We start from the raw sequence: 25,311 nt of genomic DNA on the forward strand, positions 1-25,311 counted from the left end.
ATCCTGGTGGCATCATGCCCGATGCCCCTAGGCTTAAACCCTTAAACCTACCCTGAAAAAGCCAATTAAACTTTGAACACATGGACTCACAACACACGCACATAAGTTCCAAATGTTTATTGTCGTTTATCCTATGGGGTATTTCAGTCCATTAGACCAACAGTTTCCTCTGAACAGTTGGCAGTATCACAACATAGGCTTCATGAAGATAACCTTCTAAATAAATGCAACCCAACACTAATTAAAGCATAACTTGAACTCCATTTGTAATTATTTGCGTTATGCTTGCGTTATGTGCCATTTTGGCGTCCCTGTAACAGTACTAGCTGCTGGCACGCACAGTGTCATGTTGCAGCGGTAACATGCCTCGCACCTTCCGTCCCTCTCCAATGGAAGGGTCAGGGAATTAGCCGCTCTGTCCGCGCGCGTTAATCCAGGGGTTCCGGGAGCGCGCGCGGATTGTCCACCATCTCAGCCTCTCGCACTGTGCACCTCGCGCGTCTTATCGTCCATCTCCATAGAGAATACCCGGCGATCCTCCACGAGCACTGGTAAGTCTATGTTTTAACTTTTATTTCAGTAACGAAAAACTGTCACTTTTCACCGTTATCCTAGTATTAAAATGACTCGAGCATTTATTTCAGTTTTGCACTTTTCTGTTTTTTATATGTTGGTGTGTTTGTTTTTATATGCTGTTTGTGAAGTAAAGCCGGTAAACATAACTTTTTCTTCTTTAATGACACCTCTGCTAGCTACAGTGGCTGCTCATACACTTTATTTCCATCCGACCGTCTGCGCATACGCACAACTGTTGCGCCCACAAGTGTTTAATTAAACTCATATAGCATTGGATGAATAAGCAGCTCTTGACAACTGCCGAGGGATTAATTAGTTAAAATGGAAATGAATTATCTTGCTGTAGGCTAATCAGTGCAGTTGATGTTTACGTCAGGCTTTATTTTACAGTGATAACGTGCACAGACAGGTAAAAAAAAAAAAAGAGTTTGCAAATGTAAACCAGTGTGTGCATTTAGAGGCTATGCATGTTTTTTCGAGTATCAGACAGAAGCAGGCATCAGTTAAAGTAGGCTGTGTTAAGGCTAATCTATGTGGGCTATTCTAGGGGGTCTTTTGACGAATGTAAACTAGTATTTGTTTTCCTCCCAGAGTATTAAAGAGAAGTATTTGCATCTGTTACAACTAGAAATGTGTAATCTGCTGTCTTCTAGGAGTGCTTGTATTATTAGATGCCCCCTGACACACACCGTCCTAATAATGTAAATAAGGGGAAGGGGGCAGTTCACCCTTCTGCTTATGCGGTTGAGCTGTCACAGGGCTTACCACCCTTAAGCCCCACGCGGAGACGCACTCTTAGACGCACTTACGCACCTCACATGAACAGGCATGTAAAGATATATGCACCCAAATATATCTGATATCAACATAACTGAACTAATGTGGTCAAGGTTGGTAATCAGTACTAAGATCTAGTAAAAAAAAAAAAAAAAAAAGTGATAATATTGGCAGTAGAAAATGAAAAGGTCAGAGTTAGCTGAAATATTCTGTCTTTATTGACTGTCCTACTGAGAACATGCTTTGTGCAAGGAAGCATTTTAGAGAACTGGCATGCTAAATCCATCCTCTTAACTTCATAAAATGCAAATAATTTCATGCTAAATTGGTTAAATCCTTTCAAATCTATTTATTTATTTTTTCTAACAAAGAACTATTAAAAGCAATCAGTAACATTGTATCCCTTGTTTGTTTTTTGAGATTTAAAGAAGTGAAGTTGTTTAGAATATTGGATCATGTTTTTGTGAGGTTCTCTTTGGATGGAATACATATAGACAGAAGAAAGAAAACTCCACAGCACTCTTTTTTTAATGATAAACAAATGATCTCTCTTGTGAGTTTCTGTCACACGTTTCATTGTGTTTGATTGCACTAGTCATAAGGATTATGAGTTAAGGATAAGAGAAAATTCTGTATTCATGGAAAGACTAATCTACCAATGATTTTTGTTAACTTGTGCCTGTGTATGATACCTGGAAAATGCATATGGATATTAATAACTAAGTGACTCCACACAGCACCACACAGGTTGCTAGCAACATTTAAATTAAATGAATTTTTTTATCAGTTCTTTAATGTTGGTGATAAATTCACAATTGAACATCATGTTGATGTTATGTCAAGCTGGCTATCAAATCAAACTAATGAAGCGGATTTCTGTAATATTTCAGGACTGTTCACTTACAGTTGTCACAATGAACTGTAAGGATTATGAAAAGTTAGTATATAAATGTTATTTTATCATTCAGGTGTAACCAATCAAATAGTTCTGTGTTTTTGACATTGTTCAAATCCACTGACTGGTGACTATAGACAGAGAAACACCAATGTCAGAACCAAAGCAGCTCATTTTAAAGTTTATTTTAATGAATAAGAGAAAATAATGATACCAACAACTGTAAAATATTGAATCGAGTAATCAACCAGGTTAACACTATCTTGTATCTACTGTACTTGTATAACTTGATGCCTTGACATCCGTTTCTCAGGGACACACTTAACCATTCCTCTGAATGTCTTTGTGACCTTATGAGCTCAACAACAAGTCTGCTTGACCTCTTGAACTCTACACAACATTCTAAGTTTCCATTTTAGTCTTGGTGTTGTTAAAATAGGATTAAAAGGGGCTGTTTGACATATGTGTAAACTGGATTGACTGTTCAAGTCTTCTGTGTGTGTTTGTACTGTAGATCTAACTAATAGGGATGGGAAATACAGCTAACATCTTCTATATCCCAGTAACAGTTTATATAGATAGGTAGATACTTTATTTATCCTTTGCAGGAAATTGTTTATATCCCAATGTAGTTATTGTTCTGTAAACATATTGACAAAATGATGATAATTAGCATAGCATAATGGATTAGATATTACTATTTTCTCATTTTATGTGGAACAGCATGCAATTCCTGTTTGCAGTTTCCCTGTTTTGTGTCATGTTCATTCTCCTCCATTTTAGTTTGTGTTGCCTTCATGTAAACCTACTCTCTGTAGGAGAGATGTATGGAGGAAGGAAGGCACCAAAATGCCATAAAAATATGATTTGCAACACAAATATATAAACAATATATGTTTTTCACATGATATATTTTGTCTTACTGCATTATGCTGGTGTATTCTTATGTCTCCAGGTGTCCCCTGCTCTCTTATGCAGCTGAAACACAGTACGAGCACAAAATGATGCAGAAATCTCGATAGCACTCACTACAACTTAATTATTGTATATCTGTAAATTAGTTTGGAATAACACATAAGTCCAGTAACACATAAGTCCAGTTAGTCAACACAGACCTATCAGGGCTGCTGTATTTAACGTCTTCTATAATCTGTCCATACTTGAACCAGTATTGTGATATTTATGAATAACTGAGTAACAGAAATACAAACATTAAAGTCTATCTGTGTCATTTAGTGCACTTTTAAAGTGTTGCACATTGTAAATCTGTGACAATACACTTTGTATGCTTCTCGTTGTGTGAGACCTTCATGCAGTGGTCTCTTACAGCATCATGCTGTAAGAGACCAGAGACCAAATTACCCCAACAGATTGTAAGCGCTGTCGCTTGGATTGCAGTGAAAGCTTAATCTGAGCCTACAGCTTCAATTGGGTAGAAAAACAGACAAGACAGCTTAACTTTGCCTCAGACTTGATATTGTACAATCTAAATAAATACTCGCTCGCTGTCATTGGAATACATCATCTCAAGCTTCCTTTGAATGAATTGTATTTGTACTGTGACATCCACAGCTGGTCGGTTGGTAATCCTCAAATTTTTTGGCTACAGAATGATTGTTTCCTTTTTTGCATGTATAGAGGGATGAAACGGAAAAGAACGTATGCCTGTCACCACAGCAATGAGTGAGTCGACGTCCATTCACTCTGCAACACTTGTTTCACTGGCCCGATCCCTGTCTGGGATTGGGCTTGATGCTGCCAACGGAGGTCTCGTCAACCCCCTGGAGAATGACGAGCCTCCTCCACCGGTACGACCTCCTCATTCTGACCTGATAAACTGAACTTTACCAATAGTCATGATCCAGCTGTTTTTCACCCCACATCTTCACTTCGTATGTTAATTATTTGTGTGCTTTTCTGTTTTTCTGCAGGAGTCTGGCATAGATCTCGGCCCTGGGCTTTATTTCTCTGATGGCAAGAGAAAGGTGGACTACATCCTTTGCTACAAATACAAGAAAAGACGAGCATCCAAGTCCCGTCTGTCCATTGCATCCAACGGGAGTATACCAGCACCGTTACCAGGCAGATGGGACAATGACCCAGATGCTGGGGCAGGAGAACCAGAGGAGTCGAAGCTGACTGAGGAGGAAAAGGCGTTAATGAGAGATGAGTTTGAAGCTGGACTGGTGGAAGCTGGACTGCAATTGGAGCGAGAAAAGGAGGTGTGTTCCTGCTTTTACAGTGCTTTATTTGATTGAGATATATTTATAGGTCAGTCACATCCTTAAGTGATGTAGCAAATAATCCTGTGATTGGAGAGCTGCCACATAGGTGAGGATAAGAGTTAACCTGTTCCTGAAAGCTGAAGGACATGACCTACATGTAATCAAAGAGAAAACTTGTTAAGTATTATCAGTAAATCAGTAGCTTGGAGCCATAACAATGACAGTAATAATAAATGTGATTCATATGTTGCATACAAGTCCTCTTTTTTGTCTCTATTAATATTTCATATGAAGGCTTTGTAGGGCAAATGCACATTTTGGTATGCAGGCCTGTGTGTATTTTGGTGTGAGACGCTTGCATGCTTGTATGTTATCAGCTGCTGTTTTGGCTGAGGATTAAGACCGCTGAGCGTAAGTGTGAAGCTAAAGGCCAGATTATAGGGCCTTATTAGAGCGCAATCCACTATTCAGAAGTGTGTGTGATAGCACACGAATGTGTGTAAAGTATGACAAATGCATATCTTTTTATTACATAGGTCAAGGACATTATTGTGGCTGTATTTTATCAGTTTATGCATCCACTTTTATCTAACAAATAGTCTTTCATAAAGGCACATGGACCTCAAATCATCTTCATTCTGTCATGTTTTTCAGTAAACTAATTGTAATTTGTTGCAGCCATAGAGCACTGCTCACTAACAATTCTTCTTGTACCTTGGTTCCTACAATCATCATTTTAATTAAATGTTCTTATAACTTAATTTTCATGGGTACAGAAGCTTCAAGGCAGAGGAGAGTCATGCACATCTAACGTCACCTCTAAGTAACTGCAGTTAAATCATAATATTAGGAGTGGAGCATGGGGTGTTCAAGTTTGTGTATTTGCATCTACCAAGCACAAAAGCTATTTAAATAATTGCAAAATCCAGGTTGCAGTCCAGTGGTCCAGACACTCAATAGTAGCTTGTCATTCTTCACATTAACAAAAGAGATAAGTGGCTGCATTGTGACAGCTTTTTGGTAGCCACACTGACTAACCACACTAACTTATCTGCACTGTCCAGTGATGGTCAGTTCTGTGCTTGAAATAATAGGATTTCCTTCATGCTACCTTGTGGACCCAAATAGCCTCTAATAACACGAAGCAACATACTTAGGTTTAGGTAAGGTTGATCTGACTGCCTCAGGACAAACAGCAGAAACAATTAAATGTAACTGCAAAGCAAGTAAAGAAGAAACACATACAGCTGATCCATATGGAAGCTGAAAACGGCTGTGGATTTACATATTATTTTCATATTTCAATTATATAATTTGTTATCTTGAGACAGCAAAGTCCATTTTCTTGAGATAATGAATTAATTCATTTGTTTTCTCGAGATAACAAATAAATTAATTTGTTATCTCGAGACAATAAATATCGTTTTCTCGTAGTTACTGTAACTTTCCGGTAAGCTGTTGTTGAATGTCTGTTCTGCTCTGTACAGCACATGTCAGCAGCAGCTCTTGAAGGCTGCGATGTAGAGGATGTGGTACCTGCTCGCATCTGAGTTCTGTATATGGTTGTCTATTACAAGATAACAAAATCAATAAATTCATTATCAAGAGATAACAATCATAAAATTATATGTAAATCAATGGCCATTCTCGGCTTCCGTAGATCTATACATGTAGGTTTAAAATGATACAGTTGTTATCTAAATGTCATTTAACTGTGAGAAAGTTTGCTTTTGTGTTCACATTTGATCATCATCAGCTTATATGTTTCTGCGCAGAGATCAAATGGATTGGGCTTTATTCGGCTGCACATCCCATGGTCGATACTCAGTCGAGAAGCAGAGCTGCAGAAGATCAAGGTCCCTGTAAAAAAGGTCAGTGTGTAACTGCTTTACAACCTGGTAACACTTATACTGTAGTTACACACAATATGGATGATCTTATTATATCTGTGTGATGTGATACATTTAAAGAGTTGATGAAAAGGTGTATCTTATGTGTTTTCATTGAGCAGAAGTGTGACTTGCGAAAGCGGACTGGCATTGCTGGAATATGGGACTCCATTGTTACCAAAGTCAACACACCGTTTCAGCCAGATGTTCCTGATTTGGATGTTCACAAAGACTCACAGACACATGTCCATTTCAAAACCCTCAAACACGCTTTTATCAGAGACAAACTCCATATGTGAGTATTTGTGCTGTCACTCACATATAAAACATACACAGTGGAATGATATTAACACACATGGAGAATCACAGTTGTTTTGTTAATGATTTAAATAACACCATAATGTGTAACCATCTACGGGCTGTATACTTATATCTTATTGTACATTGGCTGACATGAATCAAACTTCAGTCATTTATAATGTTCGTGCTACTACATATCAGATAGTATGATAAGCAACAACAGTAACTTCTTTAAAGATACTTACACAAAATATATTTGATTTAACAACAACAGAAATGAAATGAGCTTTCACACTACACTTTTATTTATAATTTTAGTAATTACATGCCCTGCTAGGGTTGTAAACTCACAGTGAATTTGTGGTTACTCTCTTATTTCCTGCAGGTATGACATCAAGTCAACAGAAACTGTATTTGACAATGCTACACGCAGCAGAATAGTGAGTTCACAAACAATATTCTTAATTTTGTCAGATATACCTCAGGAATGCTATGCATATATTTTACACACTTAACATTTGTTTTTGCTTATAGGTTGCTGAGATCATTTCACGTATTACCTGCAGGCAAACTTGCCAAACCACTGGTGAGGCCAAAACGTTGTCTTATTCTTTCATTTATATTGTCCATATGTGTACTGTTAATCAGGTTTTATGGTTAAAATGTGTGTCTCTGTCTTTGTGTATTAAGGAATCAATTCGTTACTGGCTCGAGGTGTATATATCTCTGCCTTCCCTCTACATGATGTACGTATAACAGAGATGTAACGTCACTGTAGTGTTGTCTATACATATGTTATTCTTCCATGTTTAATTTTTTTTAAATTAGAAATTTAATTAACTAGATTTATTTTATACAAAGAACTGAATTTTGTCATACTGGAGAGGAACAACGAAATGAGTGTAACAACAAAACATGAAATCAGTTTGACACAGTTAACAAATTTGCAATTGTTTTCTTCAGGGGTCGTTCACAAGGAGAGGAAGGAAAGATCAGCGAAATGACAGACAGGTGAGTTAAATTGACTCATTAAGTTTTCAGTGGAGACAATGTGGACTATACTACCCTTGATACTCTTCGAGTCAAGGTCAAACATATATCAATCATTAGAGCAAACATTACATGTAGAAAAACTTTAAATTAACTTGATTTGACCATCACACACAAAAAAGTGCATCTTTAAATCTTTAAAGATTATGTCTATCACAAATTCCTATCACAATCAGGCTGTAGATCAGTCAGATCTGCCAAAAATAGCTTTTAACTGAGAAGTAAATTAATACTAGTAATATGGTAACATGTTCCTGCGTGGCTCAAGATACATTTAATCTTACATACATTTAAGTTGCATTGGCCAAAAGTGTCCAATTAATTTAACATAATGGTTGTAATATTATAATTTAGAGCTTGTTTGGTCTGAAAGGCAAGGTAGGTTTATTTATATGTTGCATTTCATATTCAACAGCAATTCACTGTGCTTAACATGAATAAAAGGAACAGTAAAAAAGTAAAAAAACAAAGTTCCCTATTAAAAAACCATTTGAAATATGAAAAATATAATTAGAAGAGAGTATAGTGTACATAAAGTCATTACATAAAAGAATGAAATCTTTTTAAAAATGTGACTCCACAGTCCTTCAGACTTAAATAATAATAAGTCGTAAAGTCCAGTAAGAAGTCATTAAGACTCAAAGTGCATTGAGAATAGAGTGTAAATCCTAGAGTTTGTTCGTAGAAGACAAATGTTTTCATAGACTGTATGTGGACACACATACCTTTGCATCCTTGCATTTAATCATTAACTTGCACTAACTTATGTTATGTGATTGGGTGTCCTTCAGATCCTCCATGAAGAATGGGCTAACTATGGAGTCATGCATAAATACCAACCTGTGGACCTGATCAGGTAATGAGCATTTAATGCAAAAAAATTCCAGCTCAAGGCTGCATTGGTCTTTATAACAAGTAAAGCAAAAATGTTGCAGATGATATTATTCTATTGTTCTGAGAAATGTACCACTGGGTTTTAATATGAAAGGTTTGTCCTGATCATAATACTAGCGAAAAGGCTAGAAGAGTGTTGCAGCGTGTTAATGTAAAAATCATATATGTGCTTCGCAAATTTCAGTGATGTCTTTCTGTGTGCTCACATTCTTATCAATCAGATTTCTGTATTTCTAATTGTTAGAAAAATAGGCAATTTAATAATGGGTGTCATAGAAAAAGAGATATTAAAACATTATTCTTTTTGGAGTGCTGAATTTAGATTTAGATTTATAAATGTCATTGACAAGAAGACACCAGGAGCAGGTTTTGGCTGAGTAAAAGTTTTGGCATCAGAACCTGTAGGTGGGAAGGTCACGATAATCCCTATTCTTAACTAAAGTTATATTTACAAATGTCTAAATCTGCGCTCTCACTTAGCTAATCGCTCCACTCTCTGTTTTGACAGGAAATACTTTGGAGAACAGATTGGATTGTATTTTGCTTGGCTGGGTGTTTACACTCAGCTCCTCATCCCTCCCTCTGTACTGGGCATCATCGTCTTCCTATATGGAATATTTACTGTCGATGCCAATGTACCAAGGTATGCAGATACATGCTTTAAATGCTTCTATTAAGATTTAAAAAAAAAATGCACAGATTTTCATGATATATTCTTTTTGTGTTTTGTTTTTCAGTCAGGAAACGTGTAATGAGAGCCTGAACATCACCATGTGTCCACTTTGTGATGGAGTATGTGATTACTGGCAGCTGAGCACAGTCTGCTCATTGGCCCGCGCATCATATCTATTTGACAACGGAGCCACTGTTCTATTTGCTATTTTCATGTCTCTATGGGGTAACTAGACATTTTAATTCAGTTTCCTGATCAACTTAAACTGAAATATTGTAACTGATGAGATGAACTTGTGGTATACTGGTTTGTCAAAGGGTACATAGTGGGCAAATTAACAAGGAGTGTGTTTTATTATTATTGTACTGTAAAAATTGTTGCTAAAGTACTTGTTCCCATATCTTTTGGTAGCTGCCTGTTTTCTTGAGCACTGGAAAAGGCGACAGATGTGTCTGAAACATGCTTGGGATCTGACGAGCTTGGAGGACGAGGAGGTAGTGTTTGTCTCTGACTTTTACCCTTCATGAGCTTGTGAAAGCGCTAAGTCATCCAGGGTTATATTGTTAACCTTTTAGCCTTAGGTCAGGCATGACGACAGAGAGTAGTTGTGGTTTGCATAGCAGATTATCGTTTCTCTCAGAATAGTGCCCACCCCTTAACATAGACATACACAAATACACGTGGCCGCGAGTGTATACATATACTAACACGATTCTGTAATAGGATCTGCCTGTTCTTAAAGCGGTGGACTAGTTGGGCAACATGATGTAGCAGGGCTGCAACATAAGCACTCCCAGCCTAACAAACTCTTTTTCTTTCTCTGTGTTTGTCTATTATTTTATATTTTCATCTCTTCTGCCTGAAGGAGCGAGTCCAGGTGGGAAAACTTAAGATTGTTTTAATGTACTAATCTACAAACTCAGAAACTCATATCAAGAACCTTTAATATATTTGCATTTTTTCTATTCATTCTTTTACTGGAAAACACCATATAACATATTATGTATATAAAGGTGCCCGTGGTTAATGACACTTTCTCCCCCATCCCCTTAGTGGGGTCTAATATAGTAATTTACTACTATTGAAACTGATTAGAATAATCTTAACCAATTGTATTTTTATAATAATTCAATTATACAAAAACAGAATAAAGGAATTCTTTGTAGTCTTTATATACAACTCAAGCAACATGTTATTTGATACCAGGCCTCCTCATTATTTTTGAGATGCACATTATTACATTAGATCACTGTTTAACCAAGTCTTAAGCCAATATTGCCCTCTGTAACACAAGATAACATTAATATGCTAGAATAAAATTTGGAAGAACAATGCATTTCACTGTGACTTTAGTGACTTTAATGAGAATATTGTAGTGATGAACAGCTGAGACAGTCATTGTGTTGTATTTGTTTGTTGTGATGAATTTATGCAGACCTGTGGGTTTTTAACATCTGACTGTACTTCACAGGAAGATCTGAGGCCCGAATATGAAGCTGCTCTGCAGGAGAAGAAGGATAAAATAAAAGCTCAGTCCAAAAAGAAGGTAATGTATCCTAATGTGTCTTCAGAGTTCAGTGATTTTTAGTGCAAATTGTAAAATAATAAAGTTTTATTCACTTCTGGATTTTATTGTGTTGCAGACTAAAAATGAGGATGGTGTAGATGGAGAAACAGACCAGATGCTGACCTCCCAGGTATCACTGCACTGTTCTATCAGAGGGCAATACATGGACATTTCTGAGGGGAGAGGGCAGGGCTGCTACTTTGAGGTGCTTTAACCTAGCTTCACTTGGAATGCTAAGACCATAGTAATGATTAACAGTTGTAATGATAAATGCAGTATTGTCATGCAAACAGTTACTGCAGGCTATAAAACCTTTATAGAGTTATTATGCCTGTATGAGATTGTACATCAGTGCAGAAACAAGAAACCCCCCTCACCTGCAATGGGTGGTTGAGTCCAAAGCTGCTTACCTGCCTGAGATTAGCCCAGATTACAGATGGAGCGAGAAATGGGAGGAGATAGAAGAAGAAGGGGAGGGGATTTCTGTCCTTTCAGTTGGTAAACATGCATCTGCCAGAGAGAAAATGTAATATAATCAGTGTGTGCTTTGCGTGACATGTGCATTAAATATAGTTCATTCATACAACAATGTGTTTGTCTGAAGGTGTGTGTAATTAATATGTTTTACAGCAAGAGCCAGAGTCCCTGGACATTGAGGATCACCTGTCAGGTTACCTCATCAATGTGTCCACTTTACTATTTCTGGTACGATATTGATTATTTGTTGAATTCATATTCTCACTTCAATCCCTCTTGTCTGTCTCCTTGTAGATTGTCCTGTTAATCTTATAATACCTTTACTACATGCTTATTGTCAGGGTATCAAGCATTCAGACAAATTAACATAAACACTTCCTTCCTTTCATGATTATCCTCACAGCTACATTGTTTTGTCATTCCATTTTAATCCACATGGTTTTAAGTAACACAACCAATTTTGAAATTGTGTCTAAATGTAGTAACTATACTTTTCCAGAAGCTAAAATATGTGACAAAGGTAAATTAAGAGAATGTCAAGATAGAACGTGTCAAAATACATCATAAACCAAACAATTAAAAAGACATAAAGTATAATACAAAACAATGGCAAACCTTTTAATGTTTTTATGTGAATGTTTTCAGGTATTTGTGACGTTCTCTGCAGTATTTGGAGTGGCAGTTTATCGTATCTGCATGCTTAGTGTTTGGTCCATGAACCCTGATCCTGAAGCCAAGGCCAGTGTGAGGATGACTGTCACCACCACTGGCATCGTCCTCAACATGCTGGTTGTCCTGGTCTTGGAAGAAGTCTATGGAGCAATTGCTGTGTGGCTGACTGAGCTCGGTATTGTACACTTCTATAAACTGTGTGCTGCATGTGTCAGTCTATGTCTACATCCAATGTACAGGGAATTCCAAAAACAATGGAACTCTCCAGTTTTTCCCAAGTATCGAGAAAACTTCATCAGACTTCATTTGACTCTAACTAAAATGTGCAAGTTCACAGTGCACAGAGGCATTAGTCAGCACTGGTTTTGGTGAATCAGTGCAGGGAGGTTCCCTTGGCTCTGCTGAACAGGTTGCTGGAAAAGGACCAATAAAGCAAACTGTGCCAGGCAGGCTGACCAAAACACACAGGGTTGAAATAGAGCACTGAATCAGGTTAGAGCTCCTCAATAAAATGGGAATGTTCCAATTATACGGCCTTCTTTTATATGCCTGATAATCAGTGTCTGTTGTTCTTTATCAGGAAATTACAAATACTCTTATCAAAAATAAAGTTAAGAGAAACTGGAGATAGTAATTGCGGCACCACTAGCTGTGCAATGTTACAAAATGGCAGGGGGTTCTTATTTTGATGTCCTCAGATGTACAGGATATACCTGAGGCACATACTTTCTTTGAAATGCAAGTTACTATATCTTACCCTGTAGTTTTCTTAGAAAAAAAAAGTTTTTTTCAGGACACCTTGTACTGTTTTGTTTTTTCAACATGCCAGTTCAGAATGTAGTTTTGCCACAAATTACGATAACAAAAAAGAGCAAGATAAGATAATAGCAACCAAAGTCAAAATACCTCAAAAAGCCAGGCTTTGTGTGTCTGCTCAGCTAAACTATGCAGCAGGAGGGAGTGTTCATGCTCATATAGTGGCAGTTGCAAAAATGTACATTAATTATTTGTATGCATGAACTTATGAGATGGGTCTTCTGAATGACAGGACGTGGTCTTATTCAATCTCACAGTCCACTATTTCCTTATGTCAAATAGGAAAAGTGTTTCTTCATGATGTCACTAAGCCTTTAAATCTATTGTATTTTTGTTCTGTATAGTAAGAGTTATGTTAAATGTTGTGTTTGTTAAAACTCCAACTGCTACAAATCCCTCTTTTCTTAACACAATTTTATACGATCTCCTACTTTGTCACTTTAGCAGAATATTGGGCACTTATTTACTGTCAGAGATGGGTTTTTTTTCTGGATACAGGAAGCAATTACCCATTTTTCCGTATTGTAAAGGTCTACTTTTTTTTCAAAGTTTATTGATAATTGTCTGTGTCTTTTTCTCCAGAACTCCCAAAGACAAAAGAGGAGTTTGAAGAGCGGTTGATCTTTAAGTCTTTCTTTCTCAAATCCATGAACGCCTTCGCACCTATTTTCTATGTGGCCTTCTTCAAGGGCAGGTTAGTATAGTGCACTGTGTTATGTTTTTATTTGCAAACTCATTTTTCACTTTTCTGAATACTGCGCAATGTCTTTATTTCTTTTCATTTGACTTGTTTTAACAGATTTGCTGGACGGCCTGGTGATTATGTTTACGTTTTTGGGGATTATCGCATGGAGGAGGTGAGTTAAGTTTTACAATTTATTATAACGTAGGGGGATATAGTAATCAGCATTTCTGTCTGTCCATCTGTTGGATTCCAGGTCTAACTGGAAAACCCCAAACTGCCTAAATATATTCTCATATGTTAGAGTTATTCCTTTTGCTTTTTAGCAATCTGCGAACCAAAACAGGGCAATACACTAAATGTGAATATGTTTTGAGTTTACAGAGCATTTAACATTTCTCCAGTTAACTACTTAAAAACTACTCAACTCCTGTCAATGGTCAAATTCTATGAAGTGATGTTACCACCACTAATATGTACCACTTTTTGATTTTGTATGGACTGTAGAGATATTCCATGCCTCTACTTCTTGAATATGATGTGTGTCTTAGCAGTGTGTTTTGACTTTCACAGTGTGCACCCCCAGGATGTCTCATTGAACTGTGCATCCAGCTCAGTATGATCATGCTTGGAAAGCAGCTCATCCAAAACAACGTGTTTGAGGTTCTCATACCGTATGTATTGGTTTTACTTCAAAACTGCAGAGAATTTTCCTCTCTATGTGTAATAATCACCCCGGTTGTGTTATCTCTATAATTTGTTTGTTTGTTTGTTTGTTCCTCTCAGAAAACTAAAAAAGATGTACAGAACAATGCAGGAACAAAAAGGAGAGAAAAGAGCAGCAGATGATGATTTGAATGAAAATGAAGAGAAAAGACCTAAGCAACAATTTCACAAAGATTTTGTACTGGAGCCTTTTGAAGGAGTGACTCCAGAGTACATGGAAATGAGTGAGTTTATTAAGCCTTCCTCCTCATAATCAGCCTCTGTAATAAAACAATGTCAGTTTCTAAAGTTGTTAATGTGTGATCCTGGTTGTATTTGTGTGTTAATCTTTGCAGTAATCCAGTATGGGTTCGTGTCTCTGTTCGTGGCCTCCTTTCCACTGGCACCAGCGTTTGCTTTACTCAACAATGTCATTGAAATTCGACTTGATGCTGGAAAATTTGTCACAGAGATCCGGAGGCCTGATGCTGTGAGGTGTAAAGGCATAGGTACGGGTCACAAACAGGAGTGTGTCTGTCAGTTTCAGTGTAAATGTAAATCAGTCTGTCCCAGAACTTTTAATGATGGTCTTTTCTTTACTTCCTCTGCCCTTGTCTATCTGTTTGTCTGTCTGTCTGTCTGTCTGTCTGCCTGTCTGTCTGTCTTTCACTTCTCTTTACACAAATACTTGCACCATAAACCATCATATATACACACTTGCACACTCTTGGATGGATACAATTCCTATCCACTCTGTCTCTTTTCATGCACATGCTGTCATCAGGGATTTGGTACAACATTCTCTGTGGAATCAGCAAGTTCTCTGTCATTACCAATGTAAGTCTGTGGGTGTGGATGTGGACAAAAATTCCTTGTCTTGTGGGGACAAAGTCATATATGGGAACTCCATTTCGCTTTTTGGCACAAAATACAGGTTACCATAAAGTAAACCCATACATTTTAGAGCAAGGAATTGATTTTAGGTTATGGTTATATTATGGTTAAAGTAATGGATAGCTTTAGACATGGAGTAGTTATTGTGTGGTTAAGTTTGTGACTGTTTTTCTGTGTGTGCTTGTGCTTATGTCTATCATGCCCATTTCACAATAGGCAGACAATGTGCCAAGATTTGTGAATCATTATTTTTTAATTGTTGAGGGTAATCACTTGATTAACAAAAGGTAAAACTAAGCAAGTAAATGAGTAAGATCAATCAGCATGTGGAAGTCACATTATACTGTAGGACAGCTACATTACAGCTATTTCAAAAACTATAGATAGCTATCGATGTAACAAAATATTTTTCCATGGTCAAAGCACTGAACTTGTTCTATGTTGAATCACTTTTTAACCCGATACGTGTTGTTCTGAGATTTGAATAAATACATACACCTAATACATCCACCTACATATAAAAGCAGGTGCTATTTGCACCCAGGTGCTCATAGACAATCATATTATTTACATCCAAGTATTTTATACTATTAGATGTTATTTGCACCTGAGAGCAAAACCTTCTGGTAAAAAGACTTTCGAACACATTGCTAGCATTGGGAAAAGGGGTTTATTGGGCTCCAAATTATGATCCTTACCTAAAGCTATTCAAGTGCTTTTGTTGCCGTAGTCACACTGGAATCAAATCCCATTCTCTTAAGTGAAAGTCCTGTGTCTGATCAGTACACCTGCCTTTGTCCACATGGGGACTTCCATTACTTTTTGAATAGTGCGTTTTTAGGTTCATGCTTGTGTGTGTGAAGTGAAGTGCTGTTATGTGGCTGCTCTGACCTGGATGCAAATAGACACTCCATATTCTAAAATTTAACTCATTCCCAAGAAGATATCTAACATAATGCAGTCCTTAAAGTCACTAAGTACAGATGCATATGTTGAAGAGATAGAAGAGGTCATTTTAATACATTTCCTGTGGGCAGATACTGTATATGTTCCGTGTTGTAATATTTTTGGGTGAAGCTTGAGCCTGTTGAGCTGTATGTAATTCATACCAAATGAGTACTACATAAATATGTGATATGCTGTATCTGTGATAATACAGAGGTGTTCGCTTGTTATCTTGTCAGGCATTTGTCATCTCCTTCACATCGGAGTTTGTTCCACGAATGGTTTACCAGTACATGTACAGTACAAATGGAACCATGACTGGCTACACAGACCATTCACTGTCCTACTTTAACGTCAGCAACTTCCCACCGGGGACCGCACCTGCAAACGCCACAGTCTCCATGTGCAGGTGACTTTTAGTGTTTAACCACAGTACCTTCTTAAAATAACTGAATAAATTAACAATCAGAAAATGTGAAATTATGCTGTGATTAATAAGGACTTTGTAACTAACTGTAATTAACTTGTTAATACCCATATTATTTGTGTTGTACAGGTACAAGGACTACAGAGACCCACCATGGGGACCAGATGCCTACACCTTCTCTAAACAGTACTGGTCTATTTTGGCTGCAAAACTGGCCTTTGTCATTTTCTTCCAGGTATTTTAAAACTAACAAGCACGTTTATTTTAATCTCTAAAGTGTGAAATTTGATCTTTAAGACCTTCTTTTTCAAACCAATGAATACAATTGCATACATTTTCTATGTGGCTTATTATATAGCAGGTGCACACAGATGGTTTTAGGTCCTGTCTCTGTCAAGAAAAAAATCTGTGACTTTAATTTCCTCTTCACCTTTGTCTCACTGATGTGAAGAGATTAGCAAGGATACAGCTTTTATTTTTCTTCTATGTATTTGTAGCTAATGGTTCCATTTGTTTTAGCTGTGTTCTGTTTCCTGTTCTCATCCCTCATGCTTTAGAATCACTTATGATGTAACATAAGCATGGAGTATTAGAGTGGGCCCTGAACCTAGTGTCCCTGAAAACATAAATATCATGACATTGATCAGCTATGTACAGGGGTTGGACAAAATAATGGAAACACCTTCACCTCAAGATGATAATGCCCCAATCCATATAGCTAGAATTGTTAAAGAATGGCATGAGGAACATTCTAATGAAGTTGAGCATCTCGTATGGCCGGCACAGTCCCCAGACCTCAACATTATTGAGCATTTATGGTCAGTTTTAGGGATTCAAGTAAGACGTCGATTTCCACCGCCATCGTCTCTAAAAGAGTTGGAGGGTATTCTAACTGAAGAATGACTTAAAATTCCTTTGGAAACAATTCACAAGTTGTATGAATCAATACCTCTGAGAATTGAGGCTGTAATTGCCGCAAAAGGCGGACCTACACCATATTAAATTATATTTTGTTGATTTTTTAAGGTGTTTCCATTATTTTGTCCAACCCCTGTATATGTAATGTGCATCAATTATTTGCCAGCCCCCAATCTGCTTAAAAAAGGTCAATGTAAGTCCTAATTCTGATCTGATGGATTGGTGCAACCTTCCAGATGAATATATGTACCTTCTTTTCAGTAGGTCAAGTAATTAACATTAATAAACTCAAATAATACTCAAGGAGTGTAATTAATATATTGCAAAACTAAAACAAGTCCTTGTCTCCTTCCGTTTAGAACCTTGCCATGTTCCTCAGTATGCTGGTTGCCTGGATGATCCCAGATGTTCCACGGTCTCTACGGGAGCAGCTAAAAAGAGAGAACATGATGCTGATGGAGTTTCTGCTCAATCAAGATCAAGAAACTCGTGCCAAAACTCGCTCCCCACGATGTTCTGTACCCTGCTTCCCCACCAGCATAGACATCGTTGTGGAGGAACCACTTGAACATCCAGAAGGGCAGCAAGCACAGAAGAATGAGGAGGACGATGGAGATGGGGAGGCTAACATCAATCTGGATGAACACAGAGATACTCCTGACAGTGATCCAGAAATTGGGAAGTCATTCTTAGAAGCTGCAGAAAACAAAGATGAACTACAAGGAATTCAAGGAGAGGATGTACATGAAGAGAATGAAGGGGGGCAAAAGGAAACAGATAAGGAGCTAAATGAACTGAATGAAAAAGAAGACAATGAGGAAAAAGGAGAAGAAGAAAAAGTGGAAGGAGAGAAAAGAAAAGATGAGGAAAACTTCACTGTTGATTTGGATGCTTTCATGAATGAGATGGGCATCTTAGGTGAGTGGAGAAAAATATAAATACTACTGCAAATAATAAGAATAACAATCTGTAGTTCTGTATCTGTTGTTTGGTGCATTTTGTCTTTCATTTTTATTCTTGTAAATAATATTTTGATATATTTGTTTTTATTCTGTAGATGAAGACCCCACATCAAGCACAACTGGAAACACACTTCCTCATTCAAGCTCCAAACAGGACCACAAGAAAGACCAAGAGCCTCCATCCCATCCTGATCCACCATCTAAAAGAGGCTCAGCTCAGAGTCTGAAGGGCTCCAGAACAGAAATTTCTTCAGACATTGACAGCAGACTGTATGCACTAATTGCCCCTCCTCCTCCCAGAGAGCAAGGCTCAAGGGCAAAGGCCCGCTGCTCCACCCTGCCTTCCCGCCACAAAGGGGCTGAGGCGTGTTACAGCCTGCCACGGCCCAGCCACTCCACAAGCCTCACAAGGTTCCAGCAGAATACTGCACTTACTCCCCTGGTTCCCCTGGGCTCTTCATTATCTGCCTCATCCAGCCCTTTTTCTCCCACACATACGCCGGTGTCACCATTATCTCCACATCCCACGGATCCCCCATTAGCCAACCCCGAACCCCCTCAGCCCAAAACCCCCAGTGAACTGTTCGCACTGAAAGGCCCCCCGCCTCAACAGCCACGCTCTAGGGGCAAAGTTCGGTGCTCCACTCTGCCTCCACGACAAAGAGCCCCCGGTCCTGAGGAGCACTCCACCAAGCCTAGCCATTCCACCAGCTTTACAAAGCTGGGAGACCGCATACCCCCTTCCCCCAGTGAACTGAAGCGCAACACAGCAGTATGAGGAGAGGCAGAAAGGAGGGGGAGGACTATCCAGATTAGACTCGCCTGTCTGGAGCCTCCCCCTCCGTCTTCCCTCCTTACCTGCCTACATAATACCAGGGGTTTAAAGAGACTACCTTGACCTCAGGAGACCCTTGTTTTAACCTGTTATTTGTTACTGACATTTATACACGAATCTGGGATTTATGGCTGATCCTGACAAAGAGAGTTCTGGACAGTTCAGAAAAAGACTGCAATACTCTGAAACTCTCTTTGCCACGCCTGAAAGAATTCCACTGGGACTTTAATTATTTCTATTGTTGTTTGTTTTTTTTTGTGTTTTTGCCCACAGCCACAGCTCAGTAGCCAACATTACTCTGTTATTGTCAGCAGTACTGCCTTTTAGACCAGAGGAAGATGAAAAATATATAAAGCACATCTAGTATCAGCAGTTATGCTTTTAGACCTACAGTTCCTCTTGAGTGCTGAGTTTTGATATATAAAAATGTAAAATTACAATAAAAGGACATATTTTTGAATTTTTTCTCTTCTGAAGTCTCAGTGTCTTGGGGGAAGACTTTCATGTTCTTTTATCTGAATTTGAGATTAAATGAAATTGATAATTCAATATATGGGGTGGCAGATAATATTACATAAAGTGTTACTCATGGCTTTTGAAATGGAAAGCAACACAATATAATATGATACCAACAACAATGCAGCATTCATTATATCCCAGTAGAAATCCTCACAGGTAGATAGTGATCACATGATACATCTTTTGTGTTGTCTCTGTTGCCCTCTGGTGTAGGGTGAAAGACTAACAAATCATTCTGCTCTCCTTGAGATACTTAGTTATCCCTCAGAAAACAAAATTTTATAACATTACACACCAACTTTAATTACCACCTACCTGCAAATTCCACTTTTTACAGCTGAAGCAGAGTAACTGTAATGTAACAGATCACTGGAATATGGTTGAAATGGATATTTTATCAACCTCTACAATCATCTAAGCAGTGTGATATTTCACTCTCTCTCTTTTGCCAAAAGTTTCTTTTTTCACTCCTGTCCAGAACCTGCATTAGCTCCTCCTCTTGCCCAGCCACTGAATGGGCCCTTTGTGGGGGCTTCCCAGCATTCCAAGGGAATTCTTGCAGGTGAAGATACACAAATAATCCTATGCTGAGGCGACTACATCTGCTTACCACAAACAGGAGTTGAAAATGCAAAATGCTCCCTGGGCAGTTCCGTGGATTCAGGCAGTAGGCAACTGTTGTTTTAAAGGACGTACATTAACTACAAGGGTGTGATCATAAGAGCAGACAGAGTGGGAGGGAAGGATCTCATTCTTTCTAACCAGGTGAGCGACCACACGCATGCTCAAAAGTCAACATGCTCACTGGAGCCTGTTGCCTTAAACACAATGAGGTACATCGTGCATATTAGGAGAAGCATTAGCTCAGGAGTCAATATTTGCCTTCCTTTTCTCCTATTCATGCTTTGAAGAATGGCTACACACTAGATGAAGCATATAGGATCTAACAGGGCTGTTATCTGGCTTGGATAAGCACTATACAATATAGATTATTATAGAAGTAACAGAGTGGTTTTACACAGACAGATCTTTGGAAAACACTGCACTACACACACTGGGAATACCGAAGGTGAGTGTATAAATGTGTCTGAGTATGTGTGAGTATGTACACACATTAACTTCTAACAGGCATGCAACAAAAGATGCAATCACATCTACAGACATTTTAAGAGATCAGGAGAAGGACTGAGGCTGTTTGGCTTTCTCACAATAATATAGTGAGTTTTACTGTATTTTATTATATGTACTTTTTCTATCTTGCACTTCAGCATCCCCTCCTTCTGTTGGAACTTGTCAAGACAGCACTGCCTCCAGGTATGTTTGTTTTCCCATACTGACTTATTAACTAACACTGAGTTCAGGGACACACTAATGTGAGTTGTGCTTTATCTCAGTGAATGAATTATAGCTGAACAGTTTTGAACATTTGTTTATTTAGAGAGCTAAAGAATTCAGTGTACTGCACATTTTGTTCAAGCCATACATTTTTATCTATACACTGTAATGGGCATAGTCCACAAACGGGAGGACAAAAAATGCCTTTATTCTTTATCTGTATGAATTGCTCCTCACCCTTTTTTATCTTTCTTGTACTTTGATATCTTCCTGTGGTCTGTTGCTGCATAACAGTCTGTGTCCAGTTTATTTTTGTTAAACTGATTTAACTGCTACAGACTTACAAACTAACTTTGACCTTTTCTGGTTAAAAAAAAATACATTTTAACAAATCTATCCACTTTAATCTATGAGTCTATCATTAGGTTTTTCAGCAAAGCTAGTAAAAGATCTACCAATGTAGTATGGCATCATCACTTATTTGCATTTAGAGTGAGTTTTTCATGCATTTAGTGTGAATTCTTTAATAAATAACTGACAAAACAAATATGAACTGCAATGTTGCACAGTACTCTGGGTTATAAAATGTTTTGTATGCTGGTAGAATGTTACAGATGGTCAATGACTGGCTGTGGTGGGAACGTCTGTGGCTGCCAGCAAATGTCTCCTGGTCTGATCTGGAGGACAATGAAGGTCGTGTCTACGCTAAAGCCTCTCAACTTTATGCTGTTCTGCCATGCGCCCTCTGCCTGCTTGTTGTCAGATACCTGTTCGAGACGTAAGAACACACAGTCTCTGAGTAAAGGTGCATGGGTGTGCCTGTATAATATTGCACTGATCTTATTTCAGAATTGCAAACATCATTTCAGCATACTGGAATTATGTTGCACAAGCTGTTTGGAACAATGTCGTTGTAACTGTCAAGGTAAATCCTCTGTGTTTCTCTGTTGCAGATGTGTGGCCACACCACTGGCTAATACTTTTGGAATCAGGGACAGGGTGCGTCTTACAGCAGAACCTAATCCTGTCCTAGAAAACTACTTCTGCACCCAAACACGGGTTCCATCACCGGTATGTCCCAGAGGACAGGGCTTTTTCTTTTCTTTTTTTGGTAAAGCACTGTTGCATCAAAAAGGTTTTTACTGTTGTAGTCTGTGATATTAAAATGTATTGAACAAAATGCTGGTGTGAAAGTCTGTAAATGTTATGGGGTGTAATGAGTAGGCTCTTTCCCTTTATCTTGTGTCAGGCAGATGTGTTGTCTCTGTGTAAGAAGACCAGCTGGACAGACAGGAGAGTTCAACTGTGGTTCAGGAGGAGGAGGAACCAGGAGCGTCCTGGTCTTCGCAAGAGGTTCTGTGAGGCGAGGTACACATGTGTGTGTTTGTATACTGTTTTATACTGTGTGCACATAAACACACATTCATATTATTATCTTCTTGTCTGTCAACAGTTGGAGATGTGCGTTTTATTTTTTTGCATTTTTTGGTGGAGTTGTAGCTCTCTATGATGTAAGTAGTTTATACATTTTTTATTATGGGAACAGTTTCAATTACAGTTGAATGCTTTGGAGCTGGTACAGATTTTCCCTCCACTCTTTTACTTCTGCTTTACTTTCTCTACCTCTCTGTGTTTTTGGATTTGATTTTATGTTTTACTGTGGTGCTTTTAACTCGTTTCTCCTCTTATGTCATGCCTACGTATGCTTCAGGGTTTTTCTCACACTTTGTCAGGTTGACCTGACAGATGAACATGCAGGAGCTTGTTGCTCAATATTTTGCATCACTCCCTTACACTTCTCTTCTGTTTCTGCTTGATTTAGAAACCCTGGCTTTATAATCTGAAAGAGGTTTGGGCAGGTTTTCCAAAACAGGTAAGAATTGTTTTACTATGACTATTATGGCTGGTAGTGTACAATATGACAGCATTTGCCAAAACATGTGTGTATATTATGTGTCCATGCAGTCCATGCTGCAATCTCAGTATTGGTACTACCTCTTGGAAATGGGTTTCTACCTCTCCCTGATCTTAAGCCTCACATTTGATGTGAAAAGGAAGGTAAGTATATAGTGAAGCATCATGTTGCAAATACTGCTTTTGCTTTTGATGTGATAAATATGCCATCATCTCAGATATGTTTGTGTTATAATGCATATGGACTATTTATCTGTGTATTTTTAGGACTTCAAAGAGCAGATTGTTCACCATATAGCAACACTGACTTTACTGAGTTTCTCCTGGATTTCAAACTACATCCGTATTGGCACTCTAGTGATGGCAGTTCATGACTCTGCTGACATCCTCCTGGAGGTCAGTGCTGCTCTTATTTCACTGCATATACGTACATGCAAATCCATATGTGATGTATTTTCATACTGTCAGCTGGGGTGGTGTGAGATGACACACTGTTCAGGAGAAACAATGGTATTTGAATGTAACAAAGATCTGTTTTCACATATCCATCGTAAAGCATATTAACTTTCTTTCCCGTTTTGAAAACAAAACTGTAGGAAACTGGCTCATCCTTCATTGGCCAGATATAGTGTTTTACACAAGTTATCAGTTTACTCTGGTTTATATGAAAACATACTTACAATACACTGTGATATGCAACACACACACACACTAATTTATTTATTTATAGGCCTATTTTTGTTGGTAGTAGCTTACACATACAGCTCATACACACACTACAAAGGACTTTTCAAATTTACATACAGTAATAGAGATCACTTAGCAAAGCAGTAGTGTTGTGTTTTTTTAATCTACATCTATATTTATTTATGTGTATTGATATAATTAAGCACAGATGTAGATATAATTAAAAATGACATCACTACATAATGGAATTTCATAAACAAAGGCACAACCTGAACAAATATTTACCAGAAACAGTGTAGCTCAATGACCTTAAATATTTCTTATTATTTATCTACCAATTTATACTGCATATTGTCATCAGTTGTCTGTGTTAAGCTGCTGTCATATGATAATGAAGACACTTTATCTGTGAACATGTACAGTTAACTTTGCTGCTGATAGTTTCATTGTTGATGGCAAACTAATCCAACAAGAAAATTATTGTAACTTCCTCTTCTTTCACTCTCAGGGTGCAAAGGTATTCAACTATGCCAAGTGGCACATGACTTCTAATACCATGTTTGTGGTGTTTACATTTCTGTTCATGGTCACAAGACTTGTCATTTTTCCTTTTTGGTAAGTGTGCAAAGTGGAAAGCTGCAATATAATGTCTGTTAGTGATTCTGGTTTACTTTGTAGAAATATTACAACTGCATATCATTCACAGGTTGATCCACTGTACATGGGTGTATCCAGTGGAGGAATTTGCACCCTTCTTTGGGTACTATTTCTTCAACATCATGTTGTTGGTGCTCCAGATACTCCACCTCTACTGGGCTTTTCTCATAACACGAATGCTTTTAAAATTAATCTTCAGCAAGGTGCGTTTGCAGGTGTAGCCTATCTTTGTATGTGTGTGTGTGTGTATATGTATGTGTATGTGTATGTGTATGTGTGTGTGTGTGTGTGTGTGTGTATATGTATGTGAAGGAAGGAACTCGTGAACAGTTTGATACTTCTGCTGTTTGTCTTACTGCTGCTCTTTTTTTCACCTTCACTGTCAATCTCTCCTCTGTGGCTTATCCTCCTGCAGTTGGATGGTGATGACAGGAGTGACGAAGAGGAGGAAGATGACAGTGATCCACAAAAAGAAACAAACCACAAACTGAACCATATGAATGGATCTGGAGCCAGAGGCCGAGCCAATGGCCACTGACACACAGAGACAGGCAAAGAAGAACAGAACAGCATGCACATGGACATTTTCAGTCTGAATAACAGTGGTTAAAATCTAATTAAGTATACAGAAAGACTGAGATTATTATTAAATGAACTGTGAAGGAAGAACCTGTATTATATGAAGCAACAGTTTTTTAAACTCACTAAATATAGTAGGCAACATTTAATAATATGTTATTTTATTGTTATCTGATAATAAAAACAGAATGCTCTCATTATTTGTGTATTTTGATGATGGCAATGACATTTTACTTTTTTGTATGTTGTTGTAGGGCATGTTTCATGTGTTAATATAAAACTAAAGCAATATGGAGAACTTTATCTTTTTATGTTTTTATGATGTGACATTGTGACTGTATTTATCTGAAGGTGTGTTTGTAGCTTATCAATCCTTGACCTTCCTGTTTGGCCTCTGAGCAGGGTAGCCGGGGAATGTGAATTATTTCTTTGATTATTATT

General features: G+C 38.0%; 2 protein-coding genes across 4 annotated transcripts; both read left to right on the forward strand.

Annotated features, from left to right (window-relative positions):
- The first annotated feature begins 421 nt into the window (after window positions 1–421).
- ano2a (anoctamin 2a) lies at window positions 422–19,644 on the forward strand. Of its 2 annotated transcripts, XM_030137447.1 has the most exons (29): window positions 470–551; window positions 967–985; window positions 3,887–4,056; window positions 4,180–4,470; window positions 6,249–6,344; window positions 6,485–6,657; window positions 7,048–7,102; window positions 7,197–7,248; window positions 7,353–7,408; window positions 7,626–7,673; window positions 8,504–8,568; window positions 9,115–9,249; window positions 9,344–9,504; window positions 9,691–9,773; window positions 10,145–10,156; window positions 10,751–10,825; window positions 10,923–10,976; window positions 11,477–11,551; window positions 11,969–12,170; window positions 13,394–13,505; window positions 13,611–13,668; window positions 14,067–14,167; window positions 14,280–14,443; window positions 14,555–14,707; window positions 14,983–15,035; window positions 16,277–16,446; window positions 16,594–16,699; window positions 17,742–18,300; window positions 18,440–19,122. In XM_030137447.1, exons 3-29 carry the CDS (start codon window positions 3,910–3,912, stop codon window positions 19,120–19,122), a joined length of 3,939 nt encoding a protein of 1,312 aa, XP_029993307.1. In that variant the 5' UTR covers window positions 470–551; window positions 967–985; window positions 3,887–3,909. The 2 variants fall into 2 exon arrangements, with proteins under 2 accessions (XP_029993308.1, XP_029993307.1); XM_030137448.1 differs by lacking the exon at window positions 967–985 and having other exon boundaries at window positions 422–551; window positions 18,440–19,644.
- Window positions 19,645–20,272: 628 nt separating this feature from the next.
- On the forward strand, window positions 20,273–25,067 carry cers3b (ceramide synthase 3b). Of its 2 annotated transcripts, none has more exons than XM_030137521.1 (12): window positions 20,273–20,463; window positions 20,967–21,012; window positions 21,638–21,811; window positions 21,987–22,104; window positions 22,283–22,401; window positions 22,487–22,544; window positions 22,856–22,906; window positions 22,999–23,091; window positions 23,215–23,343; window positions 24,143–24,249; window positions 24,341–24,494; window positions 24,707–25,067. In XM_030137521.1, exons 3-12 carry the CDS (start codon window positions 21,639–21,641, stop codon window positions 24,827–24,829), a joined length of 1,125 nt encoding a protein of 374 aa, XP_029993381.1. In that variant the 5' UTR covers window positions 20,273–20,463; window positions 20,967–21,012; window position 21,638; the 3' UTR covers window positions 24,830–25,067. The 2 variants fall into 2 exon arrangements, with proteins under 2 accessions (XP_029993381.1, XP_029993380.1); XM_030137520.1 differs by lacking the exon at window positions 20,273–20,463 and adding an exon at window positions 20,473–20,767.
- The last annotated feature ends 244 nt before the right edge of the window (window positions 25,068–25,311 follow it).

Source organism: Sphaeramia orbicularis, chromosome 6 (genome assembly GCF_902148855.1).
Source record: "Sphaeramia orbicularis chromosome 6, fSphaOr1.1, whole genome shotgun sequence".
NCBI lineage: Eukaryota > Metazoa > Chordata > Actinopteri > Kurtiformes > Apogonidae > Sphaeramia > Sphaeramia orbicularis.

What these genes read in the sequence shown, in the direction of transcription:
- ano2a (XM_030137448.1), top strand. Translation starts at nt 3,910, where the DNA reads ATGCCTGTCACCACAGCAATGAGTGAGTCGACGTCCATTCACTCTGCA. An exon ending in AAGCTCAGTCCAAAAAGAAG is followed by an intron (nt 10,826 to 10,922) that starts GTAATGTATCCT and finishes ATTGTGTTGCAG; the next exon opens with ACTAAAAATGAGGATGGTGT. An exon ending in GCCACAGTCTCCATGTGCAG is followed by an intron (nt 16,447 to 16,593) that starts GTGACTTTTAGT and finishes TGTGTTGTACAG; the next exon opens with GTACAAGGACTACAGAGACC.
- cers3b (XM_030137521.1), top strand. Translation starts at nt 21,639, where the DNA reads ATGTTACAGATGGTCAATGACTGGCTGTGGTGGGAACGTCTGTGGCTG. An exon ending in GGGCAGGTTTTCCAAAACAG is followed by an intron (nt 22,907 to 22,998) that starts GTAAGAATTGTT and finishes GTGTCCATGCAG; the next exon opens with TCCATGCTGCAATCTCAGTA. An exon ending in CATTTGATGTGAAAAGGAAG is followed by an intron (nt 23,092 to 23,214) that starts GTAAGTATATAG and finishes GTGTATTTTTAG; the next exon opens with GACTTCAAAGAGCAGATTGT.